General features: G+C 42.2%; 1 protein-coding gene across 1 annotated transcript; it reads right to left on the bottom strand.

Annotated features, from left to right (window-relative positions):
• Positions 1-754: 754 nt before the first annotated feature.
• LOC148893755 (cytospin-A) lies at positions 755-22,253 on the bottom strand. The gene is made up of 12 exons (XM_089005096.1): positions 22,012-22,253; positions 21,108-21,224; positions 19,570-20,172; positions 19,379-19,431; positions 8,771-9,285; positions 8,483-8,579; positions 8,324-8,390; positions 8,112-8,172; positions 7,894-7,990; positions 7,577-7,693; positions 3,736-3,795; positions 755-3,582 (listed from the first exon to the last, which is right to left on the bottom strand). The coding sequence occupies exons 2-12, from the start codon at positions 21,145-21,147 to the stop codon at positions 3,493-3,495; spliced, it is 1,800 nt and encodes a 599-aa protein (XP_088861222.1). The 5' UTR covers positions 21,148-21,224; positions 22,012-22,253; the 3' UTR covers positions 755-3,492.
• Between the last annotated feature and the right edge of the window lie 979 nt (positions 22,254-23,232).

Here is a 23,232-nt window from a genome sequence, read left to right as displayed (position 1 = left end):
AAGTCCGCCTAACATTTAGTTTGTGTCAACATTTTATTCTTTGGTATTAACACTAGTTACATATGTATTAACATTTTATAAGGAGGTTTGTTAAATATTTGGCATGCATATAACAAGTACAAAGTCCACTTTCAAGAAGTCTCAGAAAGGCATTTGTCAAGGTATTAGTGTACTGGTTATATATATATATATATATATATATATATATATATATATATATATATATATATATATATATATATATATATATATATATATATATATATAAAAGTCTCGTTATATCGATATTGGTTATATCGATAGTACCGCTTATTACGATACTATTTCTATGAACGCAAGGAGAAAATTACATGCGCGCAGGGTCGAATATATGGATATTTTTTCGGACTCCCGAGAATATTGATATGACGAGAGTTTACTGTATATACAGTAAAGTCTCGTTATATCTCGGGTATATCGATAGTACTGCTTATTACGATACTATTTTCATTTCCCTTGCACATTTCTAGTCTTTTTATGTATAATTAGTACCGTTTAGTACAGGGGTCGGGAATCTATGGCTCGCGAGCCATATATGGCTCTTTTGATGATTGCATATGGCTCGCCGATAAATATTACATATTATAATACATATTGTCGTTTTTTTCGTCGTTCATTTCCCGTTGGGCCTGCAGTTGGCGGAAAGCGCAATTTTGATTGGACGACACTAAACTAGAATGGCCGAATGCGCCATGTTGATTGGATGATAGTGGCCGTCATGTTGAAACAGGTAAACGCCCCTTTAAATGAGCCCAACTTGTGCACTTCAGCCTGAATGCACCGGAGCATTAGAGGAGAGAAAATGTTCTGATTCTAATTTGCAATGAAACAATACCATCGATGAAACAGTCGAATGTCAGTGACATTTTAACAAGCCCCATGTTAACGTTAGCATCAACATTCTTCTGCGAGAAGTATATTGCGGATAGCAAGTGTGGAAGCTTATGAGCCGTGTGCAGGCTAGCTAGCAGTAACTTCGCCTCTGGACCGGCAAATTGAATTTTATTCCAATCGTTTTCCTGGATTTTTACCAAACACGAGGAACGGAAAACCATCCATGTTAACAGTGAGTACTATCCGATATTTTGTTGAAAAGTGGCCGCGCGTGTGTGTGCGCGCGCACGCGAGCGTTTGTATGTGCGCGCGTGCGTGTGGCTCTCGCTGAAAAACATTTCTAAATATTTAACTTTTATGGCTCTCTTAGTCAAAAAGGTTCCCGACCCCTGGTTTAGTACGATACCCGGTTATTACGATAATCCGGTTATTACGGTGCTCCCTTTCATCCCCCTCCGGCCATGTTGCTGTTTATATCAATACATCGGTCGCGCCATTGGTCGACTTGGTCACGTGTCTTGGTCACGTGACACGCCATCGGTCGCGCCATTGGTCGCGCCATTGGTCGACTTGGTCACGTGTCTTGGTTACGTGACCAGCACCCGTGTAGCAGAGCCATTTTCATTTTCAGACGGTAGCTCGTGTGTAGCAGACGAGATTGAAGTGTTTGTGTTAAAAGGTAAAAATGGGAAGCAGAATAAGATTGATGACTTTTTTATATTGTATACATAATACAGTAAGATGTAAGTATTGCAGTTTCCCTGTTGTGTTATGTACATGCCCACTGTACTGTATATGAATGCACTCGTTTTTTGCAACAATGTTTCTTGTTTTGTCTGCTGAAGCGTGATGATTTTGAAAATTATTAACATTCCATACTGTGTATTAAAGGACAACCGATGTCACTTTTTATTCAAATGCTAAACACCAATAAAAATGACTTCACGCCAAGACGTCTTGCATTGCTTGTGAATCCAAACAATGGCTTCAGATTCGGATAATATGCTTTCTTGTTACACATCCAGTTATGAATATGATTCAAATACACTGTAGTTCTGAAGATGAAAGCATCGATAGTCCGGTTATATCGATATTTCTTCCGACTCCCGAGAATATCGATATAACGAGACTTTACTGTATATATATATATATATATATATAGTATTTGCAATAGATTATCACAGGGGTCGGGAACCTTTTTGACTAAGAGCCATGAAAGTAAAATATTTAGAAATGTTTTTCAGTGAGAGCCACACGCACGCGCGCACACACACACGCGCGGCCACTTTTCAACAAAATATCAGAATGTATTATTTAAAATAACTTTGTGATAGTACTCACCGTTAACATGAATGGTTTTCCGTTTCTCGTGATTGGTAAAAATCCAGGAAAACGATCGGAATGAAATTCAATTTGCTGGTCCAAAGTTACTGCTAGCTAGCCTGCACACAGCTAATAAGCTTCCACACTTGCTATCTGCAATCTACTTATCGCAGAAGTATGTTGATGCTAACGATAACATGGGGCTTGTTAAAATGTCACTGACATTCGACTGTTTCATCGATGGTATTGTTTCATTGCAAATTAGAATCAGAACATTTTCTCTCCTCTAAGGCTCCGGTGCATTCACGCTGAAGTTCACTAGTTGGGCTCATTTAAAGGGGCGTTTTCCGGTTTCAACATGACGGCCACTATCATCCAATCAAAATGGCGCTTTCGGCCATTCTAGGTCAGTGTCATCCAATCAAAATTGCGCTTTCCGCCAACTGCAGCCCCAACGGCTGCAGTTGGCCGTTGGGGCTGATCGGCGAAAAAAAAACACAATATGTATTTAGTTTTATCGGCGAGCCATATGCAATCATCAAAAGAGCCATATATGGCTCGCGAGCCATAGGTTCCCGACCCCTGGATTATCAGATAGACAAAGTGGCGTTTTTAAGTGCACATTAGGCAATTGCTATAAAGTTACCGACGTGGCTGTATATTTAACGTTAAAAGCTCAGTCATGCAGGCAGAAAATAGCATGTATACAAGCACATTCACATGCAGAATTGACAAAACCAGAAGGAAATACAGCACCTTTGTGAGTTAAGTACCAGTGTGGAGACGTTGACAACAAATATGCTTGACATTTCCAACGGGCTATTAAAAGTGCGATATTGTTCTTTCACTTTGAATACAAGTCTATGGCACTTCCTGAATAAATTATATTGTATTCATTGGGATGAATCAATGTTTTACACATTTGACTCAGACTGTTAAGATCTGAATAACAATTTCAAAATGTTGTGAAACATAATTAAAAAGTTATGCTTTCGCAATGCACCACAGCCAAATGTTTGGAAAAAAAATGTAATAAAAGAAATACATTCAGTATCCACAAGGCAAACATGATGTGTCGTTATCATACACATACACAAAAACATAATACTTTTTATACGAGCCAGTCTGAACAAAGTGACATTTCTTCACACAAGATCATCTTTTGCTTCACTTTCAGGTCAAAATTCGACAGGTTGTAAACTTTTGTTGAATAAACCAAGTGCAGAAAATTCACAAGGCCAGCGTCTTCACTGTTATCGTTAGTTGGCCCTTGGATACTTTTCGCACCTTCATCAGTTACATCTCAAACTGACGATACATGCTCTCCACATAGCTCAGGACCATTTGCCAGTCAGGACCACCTACACGCAGCATGTCCTCAACAGTCTGTTAAACAGATGGTTTAAAAGGTGATTAGTCTTTCAGCACCTGTCTATTTGTCATATACTGTAGCTGTGGATTTTTTTTAATGACCGTATTTAGTCAAAGTCAGGCTTGGCCTGGTGGTAATTACTTGCCTATTCTAGTTCAGTGTCTTACCAAAGATTGGACAATCCCAACAGTCTCGCCTGTTTTGAATGCTAAACTGAGATTGGCCCTCTGCAAAGAAAAAATATGACAAACTATGAATCAGTAGGGTTTAGAACAGGGGTGTCAAACTCATTTCGCATTGCGGGCCACATACGGACGGCCTAGGCCCTAGGGAGATGTCAAGTGGGCCGGACCATTAAAATTATACCATACTCTGCTAAAAATAGCAAAAATATCATTTCCTTTGTTTTGGTGTAAAGAAGCACAAGAACATTAGGAAAATATTGACATTTAATGAACTATCTTTTCACAAAACATTTCATGAAACACCTCATATTTCCTTAGTCAAATGTGCAATTTACATTTATCATTCACAAATATGCATTGCAACTGATCCCACTGATTGTACAAAGGCACAAAACTTTAATTGGTACTGAAAAATATAGTAATGCACTTTAAGACTAAATGAGACTTTTAAAGAAAGTGAATTATTAAACCACTTACACATACGCATATGAAATCTAAATGTAATCCCTGCGTACACCTTACAAACTAAGGAGAGTGATTTTAAATGTGTAATGAAGAAAGTGTTCACCTGTCCTGTAAATCTGTAAACTTCATACATGAAACATACCTACATACAATACATACTGAAAATTTATGGAGTTGTATGAACAGTAGAATTCCATCACAGAACTTTTGTTTTGAAGCTGCTGACTAACATTAAGGTGTGGTATCGCAGGCTGTGGGTAATGTTGCTGTCGCTGAGAAGTTTGTCAAACTGACGATGGTTCAGACCTCTGGACCGGATGAAATTTACAGTGCGAACAACCACCTCCATGACGTGGTCCATTTTCAGCGACTTGCAACACAATGCCTCCTGGTGCAAAATACAGTGAAATGTCCAGAAACGATCTCCTCCATTAAGGGCTTGTACTTTGTCTTTGAACTTTGTTGCGACACCTGCTTTCTTTCCGACCATGGATGACGCGCCGTCTGTAGCCAGGCTGACAGCGCGGGACCGGTCCATTCCAACTCTGTCCAATACAGCAACGACAGAGTCGAAAATGTCCGCGGCTGTTGTGGTGTTCATCATTGGCACCAACTCAAGAAACTCTTCAATAACAGTCAATGTCTCATCAACTCCTCGAATAAATATGGCCAGTTGGGCCACGTCTGTGATGTCAGTGCTCTCGTCAATTGCCACGGAAAATGCAATAAATCCTCTCCGCTATAGTATTCCTCGTCAGGCTAATATTGGCAAAAGCTTGTCGCTTCTCGGAACATACAAGTTCAGCCGCCTTCATCATGCATCGTTTAACAAAGTCACCGTCGAAATACGGCTTCGATGCTAATGCTATTTCGCTAGCAATTAGGTAGCTGGCTTTTACCGCTGCTTCATTGACTTCTCGGCTCCGGATGAAAGTTGACTGCTGTTTCCTCAGACCTGCCAGCAATTCGTTAATCTTTTCTCTTCTCAGTTGTCCTTGCAACCAGTCATATTTTTCGCTGTGATGAGTCTCGTAGTGGCGTCGAATATTATATTCCTTCAATACCGAAACTTGTTGCAAACACACCAAGCACAAAGGTTTTCCGTGCATCTCTGTAAATAAATAAGACGTGGTCCATTTTTCTTTGAAAATTCTACACTCCTTATCTACTTTTCTCCATTTGGATAACGACATTTTGGCTAATGAGGGTGTAGCGGACAGGTAGAGACCAAGGTATTAACAACGTCGAGACAAGCAGCAGATGGCGCATTGACACCGTCTGCTGTTTTCAGTCTGTCTCAGTGATGCGGCGTGTCTTCTACTCTGATGGAAAGAGTGCGCCACTCAGCGGATAATCCATGAATTGCTGTGAATTAAAAATATTAATTCCATGTTTTTTATGCATTTTTCCACTTTCAAATTATTCAAAATTAACCTCCTTGGGGGCCGGTTCTGGCCCGCGGGCCGTATGTTTGACACCAGTTGTTTAAAATAAATTCATTCCAATGGTTTAAGATTTCGGATTGGTTCGGATCGTGTTGTGAAACTCTTTTTGTCGCAGGATGTATTTTAATTAACATTTCCCTTGGTGCCATGATGACTGACACCAATTAAAAGAAGTCAAGAATAACGGTTTATCAGACTGTTGTTTAAGTTACTGTCATGAAGGAATTTATAACTTGAAAATTCTGACAAAATCTTATTTATGTATGAGGAATTTAGATTTTTGTTGTGTTTTAGCAAAGTTTAACTTTGACAAATGTGGGATAAGGGGTTGTGTCTACAAAAAGGAGAGGAGTAACAGTACCTTACATTGCAGGAGTTTCTGAAAAACTAGTCCTTTGACAACAAAAAACTAGTCCTTTGGCAACACAAAATAAACACTTTAAGGCAAAAATTAGTGCATCCAAAAGATAGGCTGCCAAATGAAAAACAAAGTAATGTAGTTTATTCAATACATAAGTTTTGTAAGAATGAAAATTGTAAAGAGCAGTACATTGGGGAGACTAAACAAATTCTCAAAGACTATCAACATCGCAGGGATAATACTAGTGGGCCTCAATCGGCAGTACATATGCATCTAAAAGCTAGCAACCACTCACTTGACGACAATGAGGTTAAAATATTAGCGAAAGAACATAGATGGTTTGAAAGGGGAGTAAAAGAAGCGATTTTCATAAAACAACTAAATCCTTCATTAAACCGGTTTGGTGGGGTGAGGTTCAATTTGGATCGTTCTTAGGCAACATAGGATTAGTAATACTGATGAGGTGATACCGGTCGAAGTGGGGCAATCAGGCCAGTCGTTAGTCTGAACAACAGGAACTATCAGTGGAGCAGCTGCAGGGAGTAGTCCTCTGCTCCCCCCAACCTGAGAGCAGGGACCTATCATAGCAGAGTCCGGCACCGCCATGTCTGGACAGTAGGCATATATATATATATAGGGCCGAAACTACCAGTAAGACTTTACATCTGTGTAAGCTCTCAGTCGTACAGGAGTGGTCCATCGATGAGAAGGTTTCTTCAGCCGTCATCTATACTTTTTTGAAGGTGTCGGATTTTTCGCCTTGGATAGGAGGCGAAACGCCCGACACCTTCAAAGAAGTACAGATGACAGCTGAAGAAACCTTTTCATCGCTGGATGAGTCCTGTACGACAGAGTTTACACAGACGATGTCTATTGCAAATTAAATGATTAAATTCATCCAGAAAGTATAATTTATTTAATCTAAAAATAGATTAATCCTCTTGTTGTGCATTATGTACAGTTTACATCACCTTTTCATGACTTAATTGCAATCTTATGAAGAATTTTTGAAATCCATTCTCCATAATTCCTTAAAAACTTGCCAAGTTTTTGTTCTCTCTTTGGAACACAATAAGATGCTATAAAATGCATGTTAATGAAGTGGGGATTTGTTATTGGAGCCTCATCGGCGCACTTACGCACGCACACACACACACGCGCGCACGCACACACACACACACACACACACACACACACACACACACACACACACACACACACACACACACACACACACACACACACACACAAAACATTAATATTTTTAGTCAAGTTAATAATGGAAACAGCTTGTGGTCCTACTTGCTATTTGAACTCAGTTGCCGAAATATCAATAGGATTGCTGTAGCGAGTGAGTGTTAATATTCTCGAAATACTTTATTCGCCCCCTATCATTCGTCATATTGAGGTCAAATTGTAGCACACCGTTCATTAAACTGTTCGAAACTAATAGTTTGCTTTTGTTGCAGCCAGAGACTGACTTATTGGCGTTGTGTGACACAGCAAAAATATAAAATGTATTGTGAACAACATCCAAAAAGGCCAAGCTCACCTTATCGTCTGGACTGAGGCTGCTATAAGGAATACATGAGGGCAGGTAGCTGTGGTAAACAGCACAAAATGCGAGGCCATCCACCCAGCTGCTGCTAAAATTGGTAATGTCAATATTCTGTCGAAAAGGAAAACAAAATGGGAACCCCTCAGTTGATGTATAATAAAACGTTTTTAAATGGCATAAAGGAGAAGAAACCCATCATGCCCTTGAAATATAAAAGCATTTACAAGCAAGTCGTTGTCATGTACGTACTTCTCATGACGAGATTGACTGTAATTGTCTATTCTCTATCAACAACAAAAATCAATGTTTACTTTGTAGCCTAGGGTTTGGCTTTGACACCAACGTAAGAGAGAATTCCTCTTTGAGCCTCCATGACGACGCAGGAGCAGGTTGAAACCATCCTGGAACCTAAACGATACAAGTTTTAGACCTTCTAGTTAAGTTTCGTGACATCAATACCTTGATGTGGGAAAACAAAGATAATATTTTTGGGTTGACCAAATCAATGTTTAGTATGTAGCACATTCACCTGGTTGGTGGAAGGTCAGAAAGAGCGGAGTTGTACTTGTTTAAAGTTTCTTCACGTTTCCCTGCAATGAAAAAGTATTGACTTAGATGTCAAGCAGTGTTTGCTTAAAAAAAAAGGTACAATGCACCAGAATGTGCACAGAAAAAACAACTTGAAGATAGACACAACTTGATCATGGAACACGTGTAATTACCAATGAAAAAAACACATACCTGTATCAGTGTTTGATCTGCTCTCTTGTTGATCCAGGCTTCTTTGTCCTCTGAGCGGTACTAAATTCTTTGAAGAAAAAAAAGGAAAAAATATATATATCTCATTTCCAAGTGTATCATATGATTAAAAAAATGATGTGAAGAAAAGAATAATCTCACTTTGTTTATTGGTTCAAAAGTTGTGGAAGTGGTTGTCTGGGAAGTTCCATTTTGTAAGGTCATGGAGTCTGAATGTGCTGGCAATCGGGACAAGCTTCTGGAGCATTATGGCACATTGACAGAAATGGTTGAACATATGAAAGTTATTCCAGCTGTGAATATAAGTAGATAGATGTATTGCTCTATTTTCTGATCGTATAAGTGAGTGTGTCTCCATTTTTCCCCATAACTTCTGATAGACCCCATAACAATGATCGTGCAAAGTTTAAGAGCAACTGTTGATCTCACCTTGACCTCTCAGTCGTTGTTCTTCGTGTCTCACCCGATCGCATCTCTTCCCTCCTCCTTTCCTCGTTGGTTACATTCCTCAGATATCGCTTAGTGACAGCCGCACAGTCCTCCCTAACAATACCTGTCAGGCTGTCAGTCGCACTGCCTGCCAGCCGGTACACCACTCTCTCCTTCCCCCTCTGACTACTCTGACTGCTGTCAGAGTTCATCAGAGTTTCATTCTTCTCTCCTTCTTGGGCATGAGTTTTGTTTGGAGTCTGAGTCAGGGTAGCCAGCCTCTGCCTGCTCTCCTCAAGCTCCCCTCTCAATGTGGAAAGCTGCATGTCGGTCTCCTTCTGTCTAAGCAGGGCAGCAGCCAGTTCGCTCTCCATATCTTTATGTGCCGTTCGAAGCACAGTCAGCTCTTCTCGAAGCACAGTCAGCTCTTCTTCGGCCTCGGCTCTTAGACGGTCAGCCACTGACACGGCTACTTGAAGGTCAGATTGGAATTGGAGCCATTCCATCCGCTCACTCTAAAACAACAAGCAGATGCCTTGATTCGTTTCGATGAACTACCATGAACCGGCACAATGCTTTCCATCTTTTGTTGATTGTTACCAACGTGACTTAAACCAAGTGGTGTGCCGTGGATTTCATCTCTAGGCCTTCAGTCACGTCTCAATCAATCCAGACTGAAAAAGGTGTGGTGTGATTTACTTATAAGTCAAATAGTGGGTACCATTAGCCGGGAAATAACTGACAGGCCTTTCTTAATAATGCCCATTTTTCTTGAAAAGTCAGTCTTGAAAATGATTTTAACAGAAAATCTCCAACCAAATAAATTAATTCTCCTCCTTCAGCCACTGTGGCTTGACAAAACTGCTATCAATACAACATATTTGCTCATGCAGCAGTCGACTGATACAGTGTGCTAGCTCTGGCCAGTATGCTCTTGTCACGAGAGGCATGTGATCAGAGCAGTTTTTGCAAAGTATGATTGGCTAGTGCAGGGGTTGGGAACTTATGGGTCGCGAGCCATATATGGCTCTTTTGACGATTGCATATGGCTCGCCGATAAAACTAAATACATATCCTCGTTTTTTTCGCTGTTTATTTCCCGTTGGGGCTGCAGTTGGCGGAAAGCGCAATTTTGATTGGATGATACTGACCTAGGTTGGCCGAAAGCGCCATTTTGATTGGATGATACTGGCCGTCATGTTGAAACAGGTAAACGCCCCTTTAAATGAGCCCAACGAGTGCACTTCAGCTTGAATGCACGGGAGCATTAGCCTTTGAGGAGAGAAAATGTTCTGATTTTAATTTGCAATGAAACAATACCATCGGTGAAACAGTCGAATGTCAGCGACATTTTAACAAGCCCCATGTTAACGTTAGCATCAACATACTTCTGCGAGAAGTATATTGCAGATAGCAAGTGTGGAAGCTTATGAGCCGTGTGCAGGCTAGCTAGCAGTAACTTCGCCTCTGGACCGGCAAGTTGAATTTTATTTCGATCGTTTGCCTGGATTTTTACCAATCACGAGGAACGGAAAACCATTCATGGGAACGGTGAGTACTATCACAAAGTTATTTTAAATAATACATTCTGATATTTTGTTGAAAAGTGGCCGCGCGTGCGCGCGCGCGCGCGTTTGTACGTGCGCGCACGCCCGTGTGGATGTGCGCGCGCGTGGCTCTCACTGAAAAACATTTCTAAATATTTTACTTTTATGACCATCTTAGTCAAAAAGGTTCCCGACCCCTGGGCTAGTGACTAACCAATCATTCTTTGCAAAAACTCTGATGTTGACCAGCCTCTTCAAGAAGACGGTACAGTTGTTGCGTTGCCAACTCGATATCAAACAGCAGTTTGATGATCGACACATTTGATGCAACAGGGCCCGCAGAATTGATTGTGAAGGCGTCCAGGTAGATTTCTTACCATGGTAACAAATAATGGCTGAAATGTGATTGGTTAAATGCTTGAATACAAAAACATACATCTGGCAACAGCACAACAGAGTAAAAGTAATAAAAGGAAGCTGAAAATAAATTTGGAGTTATTTCATAAGAATTCATGGACAAAATATTACTAACATCGGTGATTCAAATATTTTTAGGCCAGGAGAGAAGGCTTTGCAAGCCTTGAGGGTGCACCGCTGCTTAAACCTTATAATACAGGTTTGTCACATGTGCTAAGGCTAAATAAGAAATGTTGACAATTTCACATGAGATAAACTTTATTTATTATTATTCATTTTAAAGAAGAAAAAGAAAGCAAAATGGGTAAAAGCAGTGTTTGAAATAACGTCTGCCCGGAGGCCCGGGGTGTACAACTTTTACGTCGGGCGTACAACTTTCAAAACTTCTAGGCCCGGGTGGAGGACAACTTCTTCAAGAAAAAAAAAACGATTTTTTTCAAATAAAACGTTTATTTTATTCAATAAAGCAAACCGCTGCAAGCCACGTGGAATCATCTTTCTCAGCGCCTTTCAAAACCTTCAAGTGCACTTTACAGTCACGGTAATAGTCCGCCTGCTTCGTACTATACCGTGACTGTATAGTGTACTTCACAGTTTTGAAAGGCGCTTAGAAAAAGGAGTCCACGTGGCTTTAGCAGACAACGCAACACAAACATTGCATTGTGCACCATGACGACAAACGCGTCTTATTGTGTTTCAAGTTGTGAAAGATAGGGCAGGCAACTTTTCAGAGATGTCTGCCCTGGTGTCCGCTAACTTTTTGTCATGAGTTTCAAACACTGGTAAAAGAGATTAAAAGGTATTCCAAGCATTGTGGGACATGTGAGTTTCAAGAAATGATTTGAAGGATTAGAAGCCAGTACTGTTTTGAATGTTTGGTGGGAGAGAGTGCCGGGGGGGGGGGGGGGGGGGGGGGGGGGGGGCAGAGAAGGCTTGGTTCCTTCCAGGTTTTGAGCCTTGGAACAGGGATGGCGAGGTTTGTCTTTGAGGAGCAGAGGTTGCGGGAAGGAGTGTATGGGTGAAGAAGGTCGAAGTGGTAGGAGGCTGTCAATTATTACGTTTGTAGGTGGCGTTTAGAATGAATACGCTGGGAAACAGTGTTGTTGAGTATTTTATCCTTTTTTATCTCGTTATGCGAACACCTTTGGCATCTCTTGGACGGAAAGATTACTTTCTTTACCTATTTGAGTATTATATTCTTCAACTGCTCAAAGTAGAAGAATCTGTCATTAATTACCTTCATTAGTGTTTGGCCCAATATCCCAAATATTATGACTAATGGTGATCAATGTAAATTCAATGGATTGGATTTTGGATTAGCCTTTATTAGTCTTGCAGTCGATAAATTTACATTTCACAGCACAAAATTATGGAAGAAAGAAGAAAGGAAAGGAAGAAGTAGAAAAACAAAATGCAGGAGCTGCTGGAAAGGCAGCCACTCTCGCGGCACCATCTTGAAGTAAAAGGAAATGACAATGACATGATGTAGCAAGCCCTGAAAAGCAAATAGTGAGGCATATCTGTAAAAGCTTGGCCAAAACAAACATCCGAATCAAACCTCTGAAGATGGAGGACACTGATTTGCTGTGGCGACCCCTTGAAGGGAAAATCCGAAAGGAAAAGAAGAAGAAGATCTGTCTGACATATGAGATCAACTATGCAAAAAATATGTCTGTGAAACCACACAATAAAGAAAATTTAACACAGGATTACAAGGAAGGCTAACCATATGTCATTAATATTAGTAGTCTACTCCATCTCAAAAGGGGTTTTCCTCTCTTTGAGGTAGTAACTATTGAAACTACACGATTGGATAACAATTGTGCCAACATTGTTTCCGTGTTATTATATTGTGATTAAATATTAAGAGCTATCCTCAGACACTTTTGATATCATGGTTGCTCCAGACATGAAAAAACAATAAAAAAGGAACATTCACCAGTATCAATAGTAGAGCTGAAACGAGAAATCATGGAAGAGGGGTACATATTTAATGCCGACAGCAGACAGACTACCAGGCAATATAAGGCGGATGGTCCACAAGCTTGGTGAAGGAGCAAAGGTTAGAAGGTGAGTAATTAGATGAACAACGAACAAATGGAGTTGTTGAGGAGGAAGTAATATTGGAGCCAAGTCGACACTCTCTGGTCTGACCAGTGACTCAAGACCACAGCTGGACCCCATTATACTGTAAGCAAACATCTCACATTCCTTATTCCTTTGCCTCACTACAGAACGTTATAAGCAGTTGATTTGACATTTTAGTTTTTCGGGCACGCTATGCTGGAAACATGCCAAACAGCTAGATTAAAACTCAGTTGTATTATTTCATTAAAAAAAAAACACACACTACTTTTTGAAGGATCTTGTCTTCACATTGTCTTGCTTATCTGGTCATGAGCACTCCAACCATCTGTTTCAGGAAACAGGAAGGGGTGCTCCCCAGTTCATACGAAGATAAGGGTGTGGGTTGTCAGGACGAACACACAGAGAGAAACAGTCCCAGAAGAGCTGACCCGTGGCCTACAGCAAGACCAGATGTGGTGTACGTTCAGACATACACGCATGCACGCACAGACACACACACGCACACACACACGCACTTTGAATATCTGGTGATTCTCGGAAAGAGTTATTGTTTTCAATCCATTTTTCCCTTGTTCTCTTCTCCACCTAGTTATTCTCTCTTTTTGACACATAGTTGGAGAACCATCTAAATTTTGAAAGTGCTTCTCCCTCCGAAGTTTCTTCAGTCTGCAATTGCCACCCAAAAAAAATGATTGAATACCACCTAAACTAACCATATTCCTTGCACCTGAAAATAATTCAGGAGATGAAGTGAGCTGCATTGAATGCACATGGACATCAAAGTGAAAGGTGTCCTAAATTCAGTGCCATGTTTTACACACCGAATAATTCAGCACAGGGTTCACATTCGACACCGCGGTTGCCTCCTCACAGTCTAGACAAAGTTAACAGTTTTTCATTCCAAACGTTTGTAACCTCAAAACAAACTTCCGCTATCAAAGAAGAGGAATAATAGTGAATTATGGCAAATGTCTAGCAGCGGTCACCTGGAACTGATACCAAAGCTGTGTTTTGTATATATTTTAGTTTAGGCCCTATATATATATATATATATATATATATATATATATATATATATATATATATATATATATATATATATATATATATATATATATATATATATATATATATATATATATATATATATATATATATATATATATATGTATGCGGCTGGATAGCTCAGTTGATAAGGCATCGGTTTGGCATATGGGAGACGCGGGTTCGAATCCCACTTGTGGCAGAGAAAATGAGCAGAAATGAGCACAATGACATCATCCAGTGTGGGTCCTTGGGCAAGACCCTTCACGCTAATGCCTACCTCATACAATGATGAGAGACAATAAATGGAATGACATGCCGGCTCAGACGTCGCCCGGCCAAACAAGGTCTGCGTCAGGTGCTGGGGAACCAGAGCACCCTGATGAAAAATGGGCTACTGGAACAAAGCGGAGATGGACGAGATGCGATAACATGGCTCTGTTGGAATGCTACTACTCAAGCAACCCTAGTCAGAGGGGTTACATGCGGAGAATGGGGGCTGAGTGGTTACTTCGAAACCCACAGTCACGGTTGACCACGAAACAACTAGTAGCTCAGTGTTCCAATATCCACAAACGGCAATTGCTATCACAACTTGAGATTGATGAGGTACAACACAAATTCCGAGGTGAAGGGTCCCAGGCTGCCACATCAGAGGAAGAGGTTCAACCAGAGATTGGGGGGCAAGCCCCAATGAATAATGAGATTGGGAAGCCAGCCCCAATAAATGAAATGCTGAGCGAGGCAGCAAATGACCTGAGAGATAAGATCATGGCAAGAATGAAAACTGGGCAACGAAGGCACCGATTACAACGGCTATGTGAAGTACCACCTGAAAGTCTCATGGAAACTGTGAATGCAGCACTGAGAACGATCCCGACCGGAACGATCACGGAAACCAATGAGCTGATATACACCTCAGCATCAGTGATCCTAGACATGCTTGGCTACAAGAGCAACCATGAGAGCCACAAGATTCATTACCCACCATGGAAAAGACGGTTGGAGGCCAAGATCAAGGCGGCTCGGAAAGATGTGAGTCAATTGACGGAGACCCAGAGAGGTGTGAATAAAAGGCCAATACCCAAGAGGTACATGCAGATAACCATACCTGAAGCACTCGAAACTGACAAACAAAGGCTCCAGGCCTTGGCCAGTCGCCTAAAGAGGTACACGAAAGAGAATGAGGCCAGAAGAATAAACAGGCTGTTCGCAACACAACCTGCGAACGTGTACGCTCAGTGGCAGGGTTCTAACAGCAGAGCAGACCCTCCAAGGCTGGAAACTGAAAGATACTGGAAAGGCATATGGGAGAAGGAGGTCGCACATAACAGCAGTGCACAATGGCTGGTGACTCTGAAAGAGGAGCACAGCAACCTCCCTGAACAGAACCCAGTTACCATCACAGCGGCAGATATACAAGGAAGAGTCTCAGGTATGAAAAACTGGACGGCACCAGGCCCGGATATGGTCCACACCTACTGGCTAAAGAAACTCACAGCTCTCCACGAGCGCCTAGCAGCACAAATGAACCAGCTGCTGATGGATGGGACTCACCCAGGATGGCTAACCGAAGGGCGAACAATCCTGATCATGAAGGATTCCTCAAAGGGTGCAGTTCCTTCCAACTATCGGCCAATAACCTGTCTCTCCACAACATGGAAGCTCATGTCAGGCATCATTGCGGCTAAGATAAGTGGACACATGGATCAATACATGAGCAAAGCACAGAAAGGCATTAGTAGAGATACTAGAGGTGCCAAACATCAGCTGCTGGTTGACAGAACAGTCGCTCAAGACTGCAGGTCCCGACATACCAACCTGTGCACAGCCTGGATTGATTACAAGAAAGCATATGACTCGATGCCACACACATGGATCAATGAATGCTTGGAGTTGTATAAGGTCAACAGGACCCTGAGAGCCTTCGTTGCAAACTCGATGAGGATGTGGAAAACCACACTTGAAGCCAATGGCAAGCCACTAACGCAAGTGTCCATCAAATGTGGCATATACCAAGGTGATGCACTCTCCCCACTGCTGTTCTGCATAGGACTGAACCCCCTCAGCCAGATAATCGCCAAGACAGGCTATGGATACCGCCTCAGAACTGGAGCTACGATCAGTCACCTCCTCTACATGGATGACATCAAGCTGTATGCTAAGAGCGAAAGGGACATAGACTCCCTGATCCACACAACCAGGATCTACAGCAGTGATATCGGAATGTCATTCGGGCTGGAGAAATGTAGTCGGATGGTGACTAAGAGGGGAAAGGTAGTCCACACTGAAGGGGTCTCACTCACTGAAGGAACAATAGCAGACATTGAAAACAGCTACAAGTACCTCGGTATACCACAGGCCAATGGCAACCTCGAATTAGCAACAAGGAAAGCGGCTACGACCAAATACCTCCAGCGGGTGAGGCAAGTCCTCAGAAGCCAGCTCAATGGCAAGAACAAGACCCGGGCAATAAACAGCTATGCCCTGCCAGTGATCAGATACCCTGCAGGAATAATAAGGTGGCCAAAGGAAGAGATTCAGACCACGGATGTTAAGACCCGAAAACTCCTCACCATGCACGGAGGGTTCCATCCCAAGTCCAGCACCCTGAGACTGTACACAAACCGTAAGGAAGGAGGCCGGGGACTAGTGAGTGTGAGAGCCACTGTCCAGGATGAAACATCCAAGCTCCATGAATACATCAAAGAGAAGGCTCCAACGGATGATGTACTCAGAGAATGTCTCAGTCAATGGGGAACAGAGGATGAGGTGCTGGAAGAGGGACAATCATGGGAGGAAAAGCCCCTACACGGGATGTACCACCGAACCATAGCAGAAGTGGCTGATCTCAAGAAGTCCTATCAGTGGCTAGAGAGGGCTGGCCTAAAGGACAGCACATAGGCACTCATCCTGGCTGCCCAAGAGCAGGCCCTGAACACCAGAGCCATAGAGGCAGGGATATACCACACCAGACAAGACCCAAGGTGTAGGTTGTGCAAAGAGGCACCTGAGACAATCCAACACGTAACTGCAGGGTGTAAGATGCTGGCAGGGAAAGCCTACATGGAGCGCCATAACTAGGTGGCTGGCATAGTCTACCGAAACATCTGTGCGGAGTATGGACTGGAAACCCCAAGGTCAAAATGGGAAACACCTCCCAAGGTGGTGGAGAATGACCGAGCAAAAATCCTGTGGGACTTCCAGATACAGACTGACAAGATGGTAATGGCCAACCAACCAGATATCGTGGTCATAGATAAAGGGGAAAGGAAAGCCGTTGTCGTGGATGTAGCGGTCCCGAGTGATGGGAACATCAGAAAGAAGGAACATGAGAAAATCGAGAAATACCAAGGGCTCAGAGAGGAGCTGGAGAGAGCCTGGAAGGTAAAGGTGACAGTCGTGCCTGTGGTGGTCGGAGCACTTGGGGCAGTGACCCCCAAACTCGACGAGTGGTTGCAACAGATCCCGGGAACAACATCGGATATCTCGGTCCAGAAAAGCGCAGTGCTGGGAACAGCACGGATACTGCGCAGAACCCTCAAGCTTCCTGGCCTCTGGTAGAGGACCCGAGCTGAAATGGGGACAGACACCATCCATGGTGGGTGAGACGAGGATTTTTTTATTATATATATATATATATATATATATATATATATATAAACTACCAGTAAGACTTTAGTTTGCTGACGAAGTTTCTTGGATAAGAAGCGAAACGTCCGACACCTTCAAAGTACAGATGACGACAGAAGAAACCTATATATATATATATATATATATAGGCCCTAAACTACCGACTGAAGAAACCCTTTCATCGATGGACCACTCCTGTACGACTGAGAGCTTACACAGACGTCCCAATAGTTATGTTGAAATGTGAAAGAATATGTGTGTATTTGTGCCTCTGCTCTGTCTAACGTGCGCAACAGACATAAAAACAATCGGCCAGTGTGATCATAGGCATCATCCCTCACTCCCTCCTCTTCCTCACTACACTGAACAAACCAAAAGAAGTTTTGTCTCCTGAACGGCCGATTGTGAAGAACCACCTCCGCACTCTGAATCCCTCCTCCTCCTTCCACCAGCTCCACACAAAAAGGCTCCCAGGACAGCAAAGCAGACAGAGTGGGTTCATAAAGTCAGTGCTTTGCAACTTCTATTGGCCCAGCAAGGGCCCGTGTAAACACAGTGTTGGATTGCCTCAATTTTTAATACACGGCTACCTCTCAATGTTTTCTTTTCTCCCTGTGGTCTGTGCTGGCCCATGCAGAGATTCTCTTTGCAAGCTTCTTTGGGTATGTAGGAAATTGGGCAAAAAGAGGAAGGAGACATGAAACATGAAAGAGAGACTTCCAAGAACAGAAATAAGCATGTAAAGTGAGATTTTTAACGTCAAGCCAAACATCACACATACACAGATCAATCGCTCATCGTTTGCAAAGAGGCAGAATGACCTCTATCATGGATTTTTAAACTTGAATCTGCATGGCTCAAACAGCTGCAAGCATAAAACATGTTTTAGAATTAGTTACTGTTTCACGATGATAAAGGGATTATTCTACATAATAGTGGATTACATTTCTTTTTGTGTGTGTTTTTTCCCCTGAAGGTTTGGATCAAATTTTAAATGTGTCACTTTTGATATATGTCCGATGACAATTGCAGATGGAAAAGCTAAGAAGGGAGGGCCCATTTTGTGTCATATTCCATCTGTTGTAACCTGAAGGAAGCTGAGAGTCCCACACTGCTCTCTTAAGGGAGTGGTCAGGGACAGGAAATCACTGCAGATTACAACATCTTCAGAGCAGTGGGAAACATCCAAGCAAACCGAGGGCTGTTTGTAGAAATGCCTTCATGATGTGATGATATTTTATTGAGACCTAATTCTCCTTCACTGTGATATGATGTATTCTTGTCAACTATCACAGGCTATCTGTGTAAACGGATTTATAAATGAGGCCTAGTCTCGCAGTGGAGAAATTTACATTTCACAGCAGCAAAGTGATGAAAGGAATGAAAGTAGAAAAACAAAATACATGAGCATTACATATATCAATTTCACTGAGTAATTTTTGTCTACTTGCTTTTTTTAATGCCTTGATTAAATGTGCTGTATTATATTCAATGCATGTTCTTTTCATTATTCTTTTGTTCTCTAAATTGGCTTGAACTCTTTGTAGGTGTTTTTATGTGTCGTGTGGGGTTTTTGAGTGTGTGAAACACAATGAGTTGCCTTGTGTATAACATCTGCTACTGCAAACATTCAAACTGAACCTTTTGTCCATTTTTTTAAATGTTTCACAGCTCATATACATGTACATATCGAATCTCAACTCGGGTCGATGTGAAATACTCTGGTTCTAAAAACCTCCATGTAACATCAAATGAAGATTCAAAATTGTTCACGATGCCAAACAAGCTGTCTCTTAAGCAAGGTCAGCAACTATGATCCTCATGAGGACAAACAAACACACTAGAAAGTGGTCTGATTGATGATTGAATACCATCTCACCTGCATATGACTCTTTAAATTATTCACCTCTGCCTGGAGATGTTTCAGCATTTCTGATGGAGAAGAAATGTCAGACCATGTCACATGAATACAAATTGATAGGTCAAACAAACATTTGCCCTTCTCAATGCATGAGAATAATGAGCCTGTGATGGAACAACAAAGCAGCACAAATCTTTTGCAGATCTTACCTATGACATCCTTGGGCCCATCATGGCTGTCAGAGGTCCCTAATGTTATCCGACACTCGTCCAATAGCCTCTGCAGCTCCTTGGGCTGGAAATCCCTGGCCCCTGGACTTGATGAAAAAGACTGACTCATGCTGCCTTCCCTTTCTCTCCATTTTGGCCCGGAAGAAGTGCACAAAGCCAGTGGAGAGCTACACGCAGACAATTGACTCTTTGCAGGGCTGAACGGTGCACATTTACCCTGAGCAACCATAGTCCGAGGTGTAGAGGTGGAATGATCCCCATTTCTACTCAATGTAATGTGTCCTTTCACTGCCAATGTACTTTCCGGCTTGCTTGACACTGGACTGACTGCTGAGACAGTTGCTGAGCTGTCTGATTTGAGCCGTGGAGGAGGAGGCCTCCACTCAGGTGGAGGAATGGCACAGCTTGGATGTGATCGCTTAATGCTGGAGGTTGCGACCACTGACACTGGAGGTGAAGAAGGACCTGTACTGGGAGATGTTGGTGATGTGGCGGAGAGGAGCCGAGGGGAATCAAGTACAATTCCAGGTTCGTCACTTTGTGGGGAAGCAGGAGGAGTATGGACATTTTCCAAAGTGTTCCCTGGAGGAAACAATCACAAATTCAGCAATATGTCAATGTCTTCTCACCTGAAAACCAGTATCAGTGTTGCTAGCTAACTTCACAGAGAAGGCGGGTGTATTTGTTGCTAAAGATCCCTAAATGAGAAAGATGAAATTTCCCCATTTTGGTACGAATAAAGGTTTTCTGATTCTGAATCGATACATAACGCTACACCTGGGATATGATTTGATTAAGGAACGGTACATTTTCAAGTGGTTTGATTTGGTTCGATCCAGTGGTATCATGATTCATCACGGCAGACGCTGTACCGATCAGCCTATCAATCTCCATGCTTGTACAATGCTTGTACAAAGAAAAAAAGGATTAATTTATAAATGACACAAAAGCAGCAACTATGGAGCGACTCATTGGAAAAGAATGGAAGGATTGTTTAATAACTTCCTCAAGCCTCCCTTCCCTTTTTATTTCTTCATTCCAGACGTTAATGTGCTCGCCCATGCATGTATATGGGTGGCAGATTGACTGAATGAATGTGTGTGTGTGTGTGTGTGTGTGTGTGTGTGTGTGTGTGTGTGTGTGTGTGTGTGTGTGTGTGTGTGTGTGTGTGTGTGTGGGGTGCGTGCACGTGCACGTGCATATAATAAGGTTTGTGTGTGTGATTGAGCGTGGATGTCAGATAGCATTAGGCCTCAATGATTAATCCACTGCCCTTGTGATAAGACGGGGAATTCTGCCGATTCATCGCAGCTGGGCCAAATGGATCACATGGGGACGCGGGGAGAATGACCACTCGCTGAGCAACACACAGGAGGAATGCCAAGATTCCTGCCTCCGCATGCACAGCCGTTCCACTTGTTTCCCCTTTTGTAACCTTGCTCATTCTGATTGGCCATCACATATCCTTATCTCCAATTTTTGCACAAGGTAAAAACTAGTGTGTTTCAGTGACCTACCTGTGAGTCCATGGCTCTCCTTGCTGGAAAAGCTGCCCATCTTGCAGAAAATCTGGCCACGGAAGGGCCTTGCTGCTCTCCTGCCCAGCCCAGATCAAAGTGGCTGTTTTAGATGACCTGCGCATGCGGCACATGCAGATGATGGATGAGGTCCTATTTCCTTGGTAAAACAACCTGGTAACTTCAAGCCACTTTAAAACATTTTAACATTTTTGAAACGATTCCTACCCACTATAGCGACCTTCACATGTGACTGTCTCTTTTAATTACAAGTTTAAAAGAAGATACCTTATCAAGGATAAGATCAGAGCAATTACACGTCTTTCAGTGAGGGGTGTCCAGCTTCCATTAGGTAATACAAAATTTAAGGAAAAGGGGGCCACGTCATACTCAATTTAATACACTGTAAGTTAGCACATAATACGCAGTAAAAAATGTGAAAGAAATAAAAAGTTCAAATTGCAAATTGGTGCTCCTAGTGATAAACTAAAAAAAAGTTATTCGTAATGGTGACTAAACTCCAATCAAAATATGTGTGAACTTTTCATATTCAACATTGCAAATGCATTAAAACAAACATTTTAACTTGAAAAACAAATGATGGCAAATGTTCAATATCAACAGCTTGCATTTGTCAAGTTTAAAAAACGTATGCTTTATTATTTGCGGGTGAAAAAGAAACAGGAAAAGCGTCGCAGACTTTGCAAACATTCCCAGTTCAAAGCAAGTCAACTGCAAGAAACTGCAATCAATGTGTCAAATCTAGAACATGCGTGGACACATAAAACATGTTTTTTTTTTACCCTAAAGATGATCGAACAACACTGCAAACGTGACATGTTAAAAAGTAGCACTTAACCAATCAACTCGAGGGAAAATACTTAGATAAGAAATGAACACAAACCCTTGAAAGCAGACAAAGTCACCCAAAGGTCCGTTTAGTTTGTAAAACTTCCACTAGCGCGTCTTCACCAGGTGTACTGCCTCGCAGAGTCTTGAAGTTTCTACATCGATTTGTAACAGATTGTAATTCCGGTTTGTTTTTTTCAGCAAAATCCCAACACCAAATTTAACACATCCGTGGGACGAACAAACACGCTGAAACGGTGTGAAGCGAAGGGTGCCTGGGAGGATTTCCCCTGAATGCGTCCACCAGAGGGCGGGGAGGATCTGTCACTGTTTTAAAAAAAAAGACAAAGAAAAAATGGTTACATTTTGAGTCATCTTCTAATTTGCTGGCTGACGTCTCTATGGCGCACTAACGTAACCAAACAAGTTGCTGAGATCAGATTTGGATATGTTGTCAATGACACAATGGTCCAATTGTGTCAACGGTAGTCACACCACAAATCAGCAAATACTATAAAGTGCATTACAGACGTGTGTGTGTGTGTGTGTGTGTATTCGTTGATTCATTCATCTTCCGGACCGCTTTATCCTCAAGAGGGTCGCTGGGGGTGTTGGAGCCAATCCCGGCTGTTTTCGGGCACTAGGCAGGGGACACCCTGAACCGTTTGCAAGCATATCATAGCGCACAAAGAGACAAACAACCAGTCACTCTCACACTCACACCAATGGACAATTTGTAGTGTTGAATCAGCCTGCCATGCATGTTTTTGGAATGTGAGAGGTAACCTGACGACCCGGGGAAAACCCACGCGGGCCCGGGGAGAACATGAAAACAGGGAGGCCGGACCAGGTCTTGAACTCAGGACCTCTGGAAGCCGGCTTGTTAACCCCTCGCCTAGTGGGCCGCCCATACTAGTGTGTATATGATTATGAAAAGAAAACTGGTATAAATCATACTAATTCACCACAACAAGACAAACAATAAATTTATTTTGTGTCTATTGGTATACAGTGGGTCAATTTGGCCTATGAGGGCATCCCTGACATGGGAGGTCACATGCAAAGCCTAAAAAAAGTTCATTTCTTCCTTCCTATTTTTCTAGTTCATGGCCAAAAAAAAATCATTTTGTATGCATGTTCGATCTAGTGTACTGCATACTGTGGCCTGCCAGTACGGTATAGACTAGTTAACACATCTGCCTCGCAGTGCAGAGGTCATGGGTTCGATTCCGGGGCACAGCCTTTCTGTGTGCTGTTTGCATGCCACCCCCACCCC

The sequence above is a fragment of the Hippocampus bargibanti genome, linkage group LG09 (assembly GCF_051943395.1).
Source record: "Hippocampus bargibanti isolate YZ-2025 linkage group LG09, ASM5194339v1, whole genome shotgun sequence".
Classification (NCBI taxonomy): Eukaryota; Metazoa; Chordata; class Actinopteri; order Syngnathiformes; family Syngnathidae; genus Hippocampus; species Hippocampus bargibanti.
The sequence above is the reverse complement of the archived record's forward strand: the minus strand, read 5'-3'. Positions and strand labels throughout refer to the sequence as shown.

Bases quoted from the DNA above. Each gene is read 5' to 3' on its own strand.
- LOC148893755 (XM_089005096.1), bottom strand. From the start codon at position 21,147: ATGGGCAGCTTTTCCAGCAAGGAGAGCCATGGACTCACAG. The intron at 8,173-8,323 runs GTATGTGTTTTT...TTTTCATTGCAG, and splicing joins CAGATCAAACACTGATACAG to GGAAACGTGAAGAAACTTTA. The intron at 3,796-7,576 runs GTGAGCTTGGCC...TTTTCTTTGCAG, and splicing joins GCCTCAGTCCAGACGATAAG to AGGGCCAATCTCAGTTTAGC.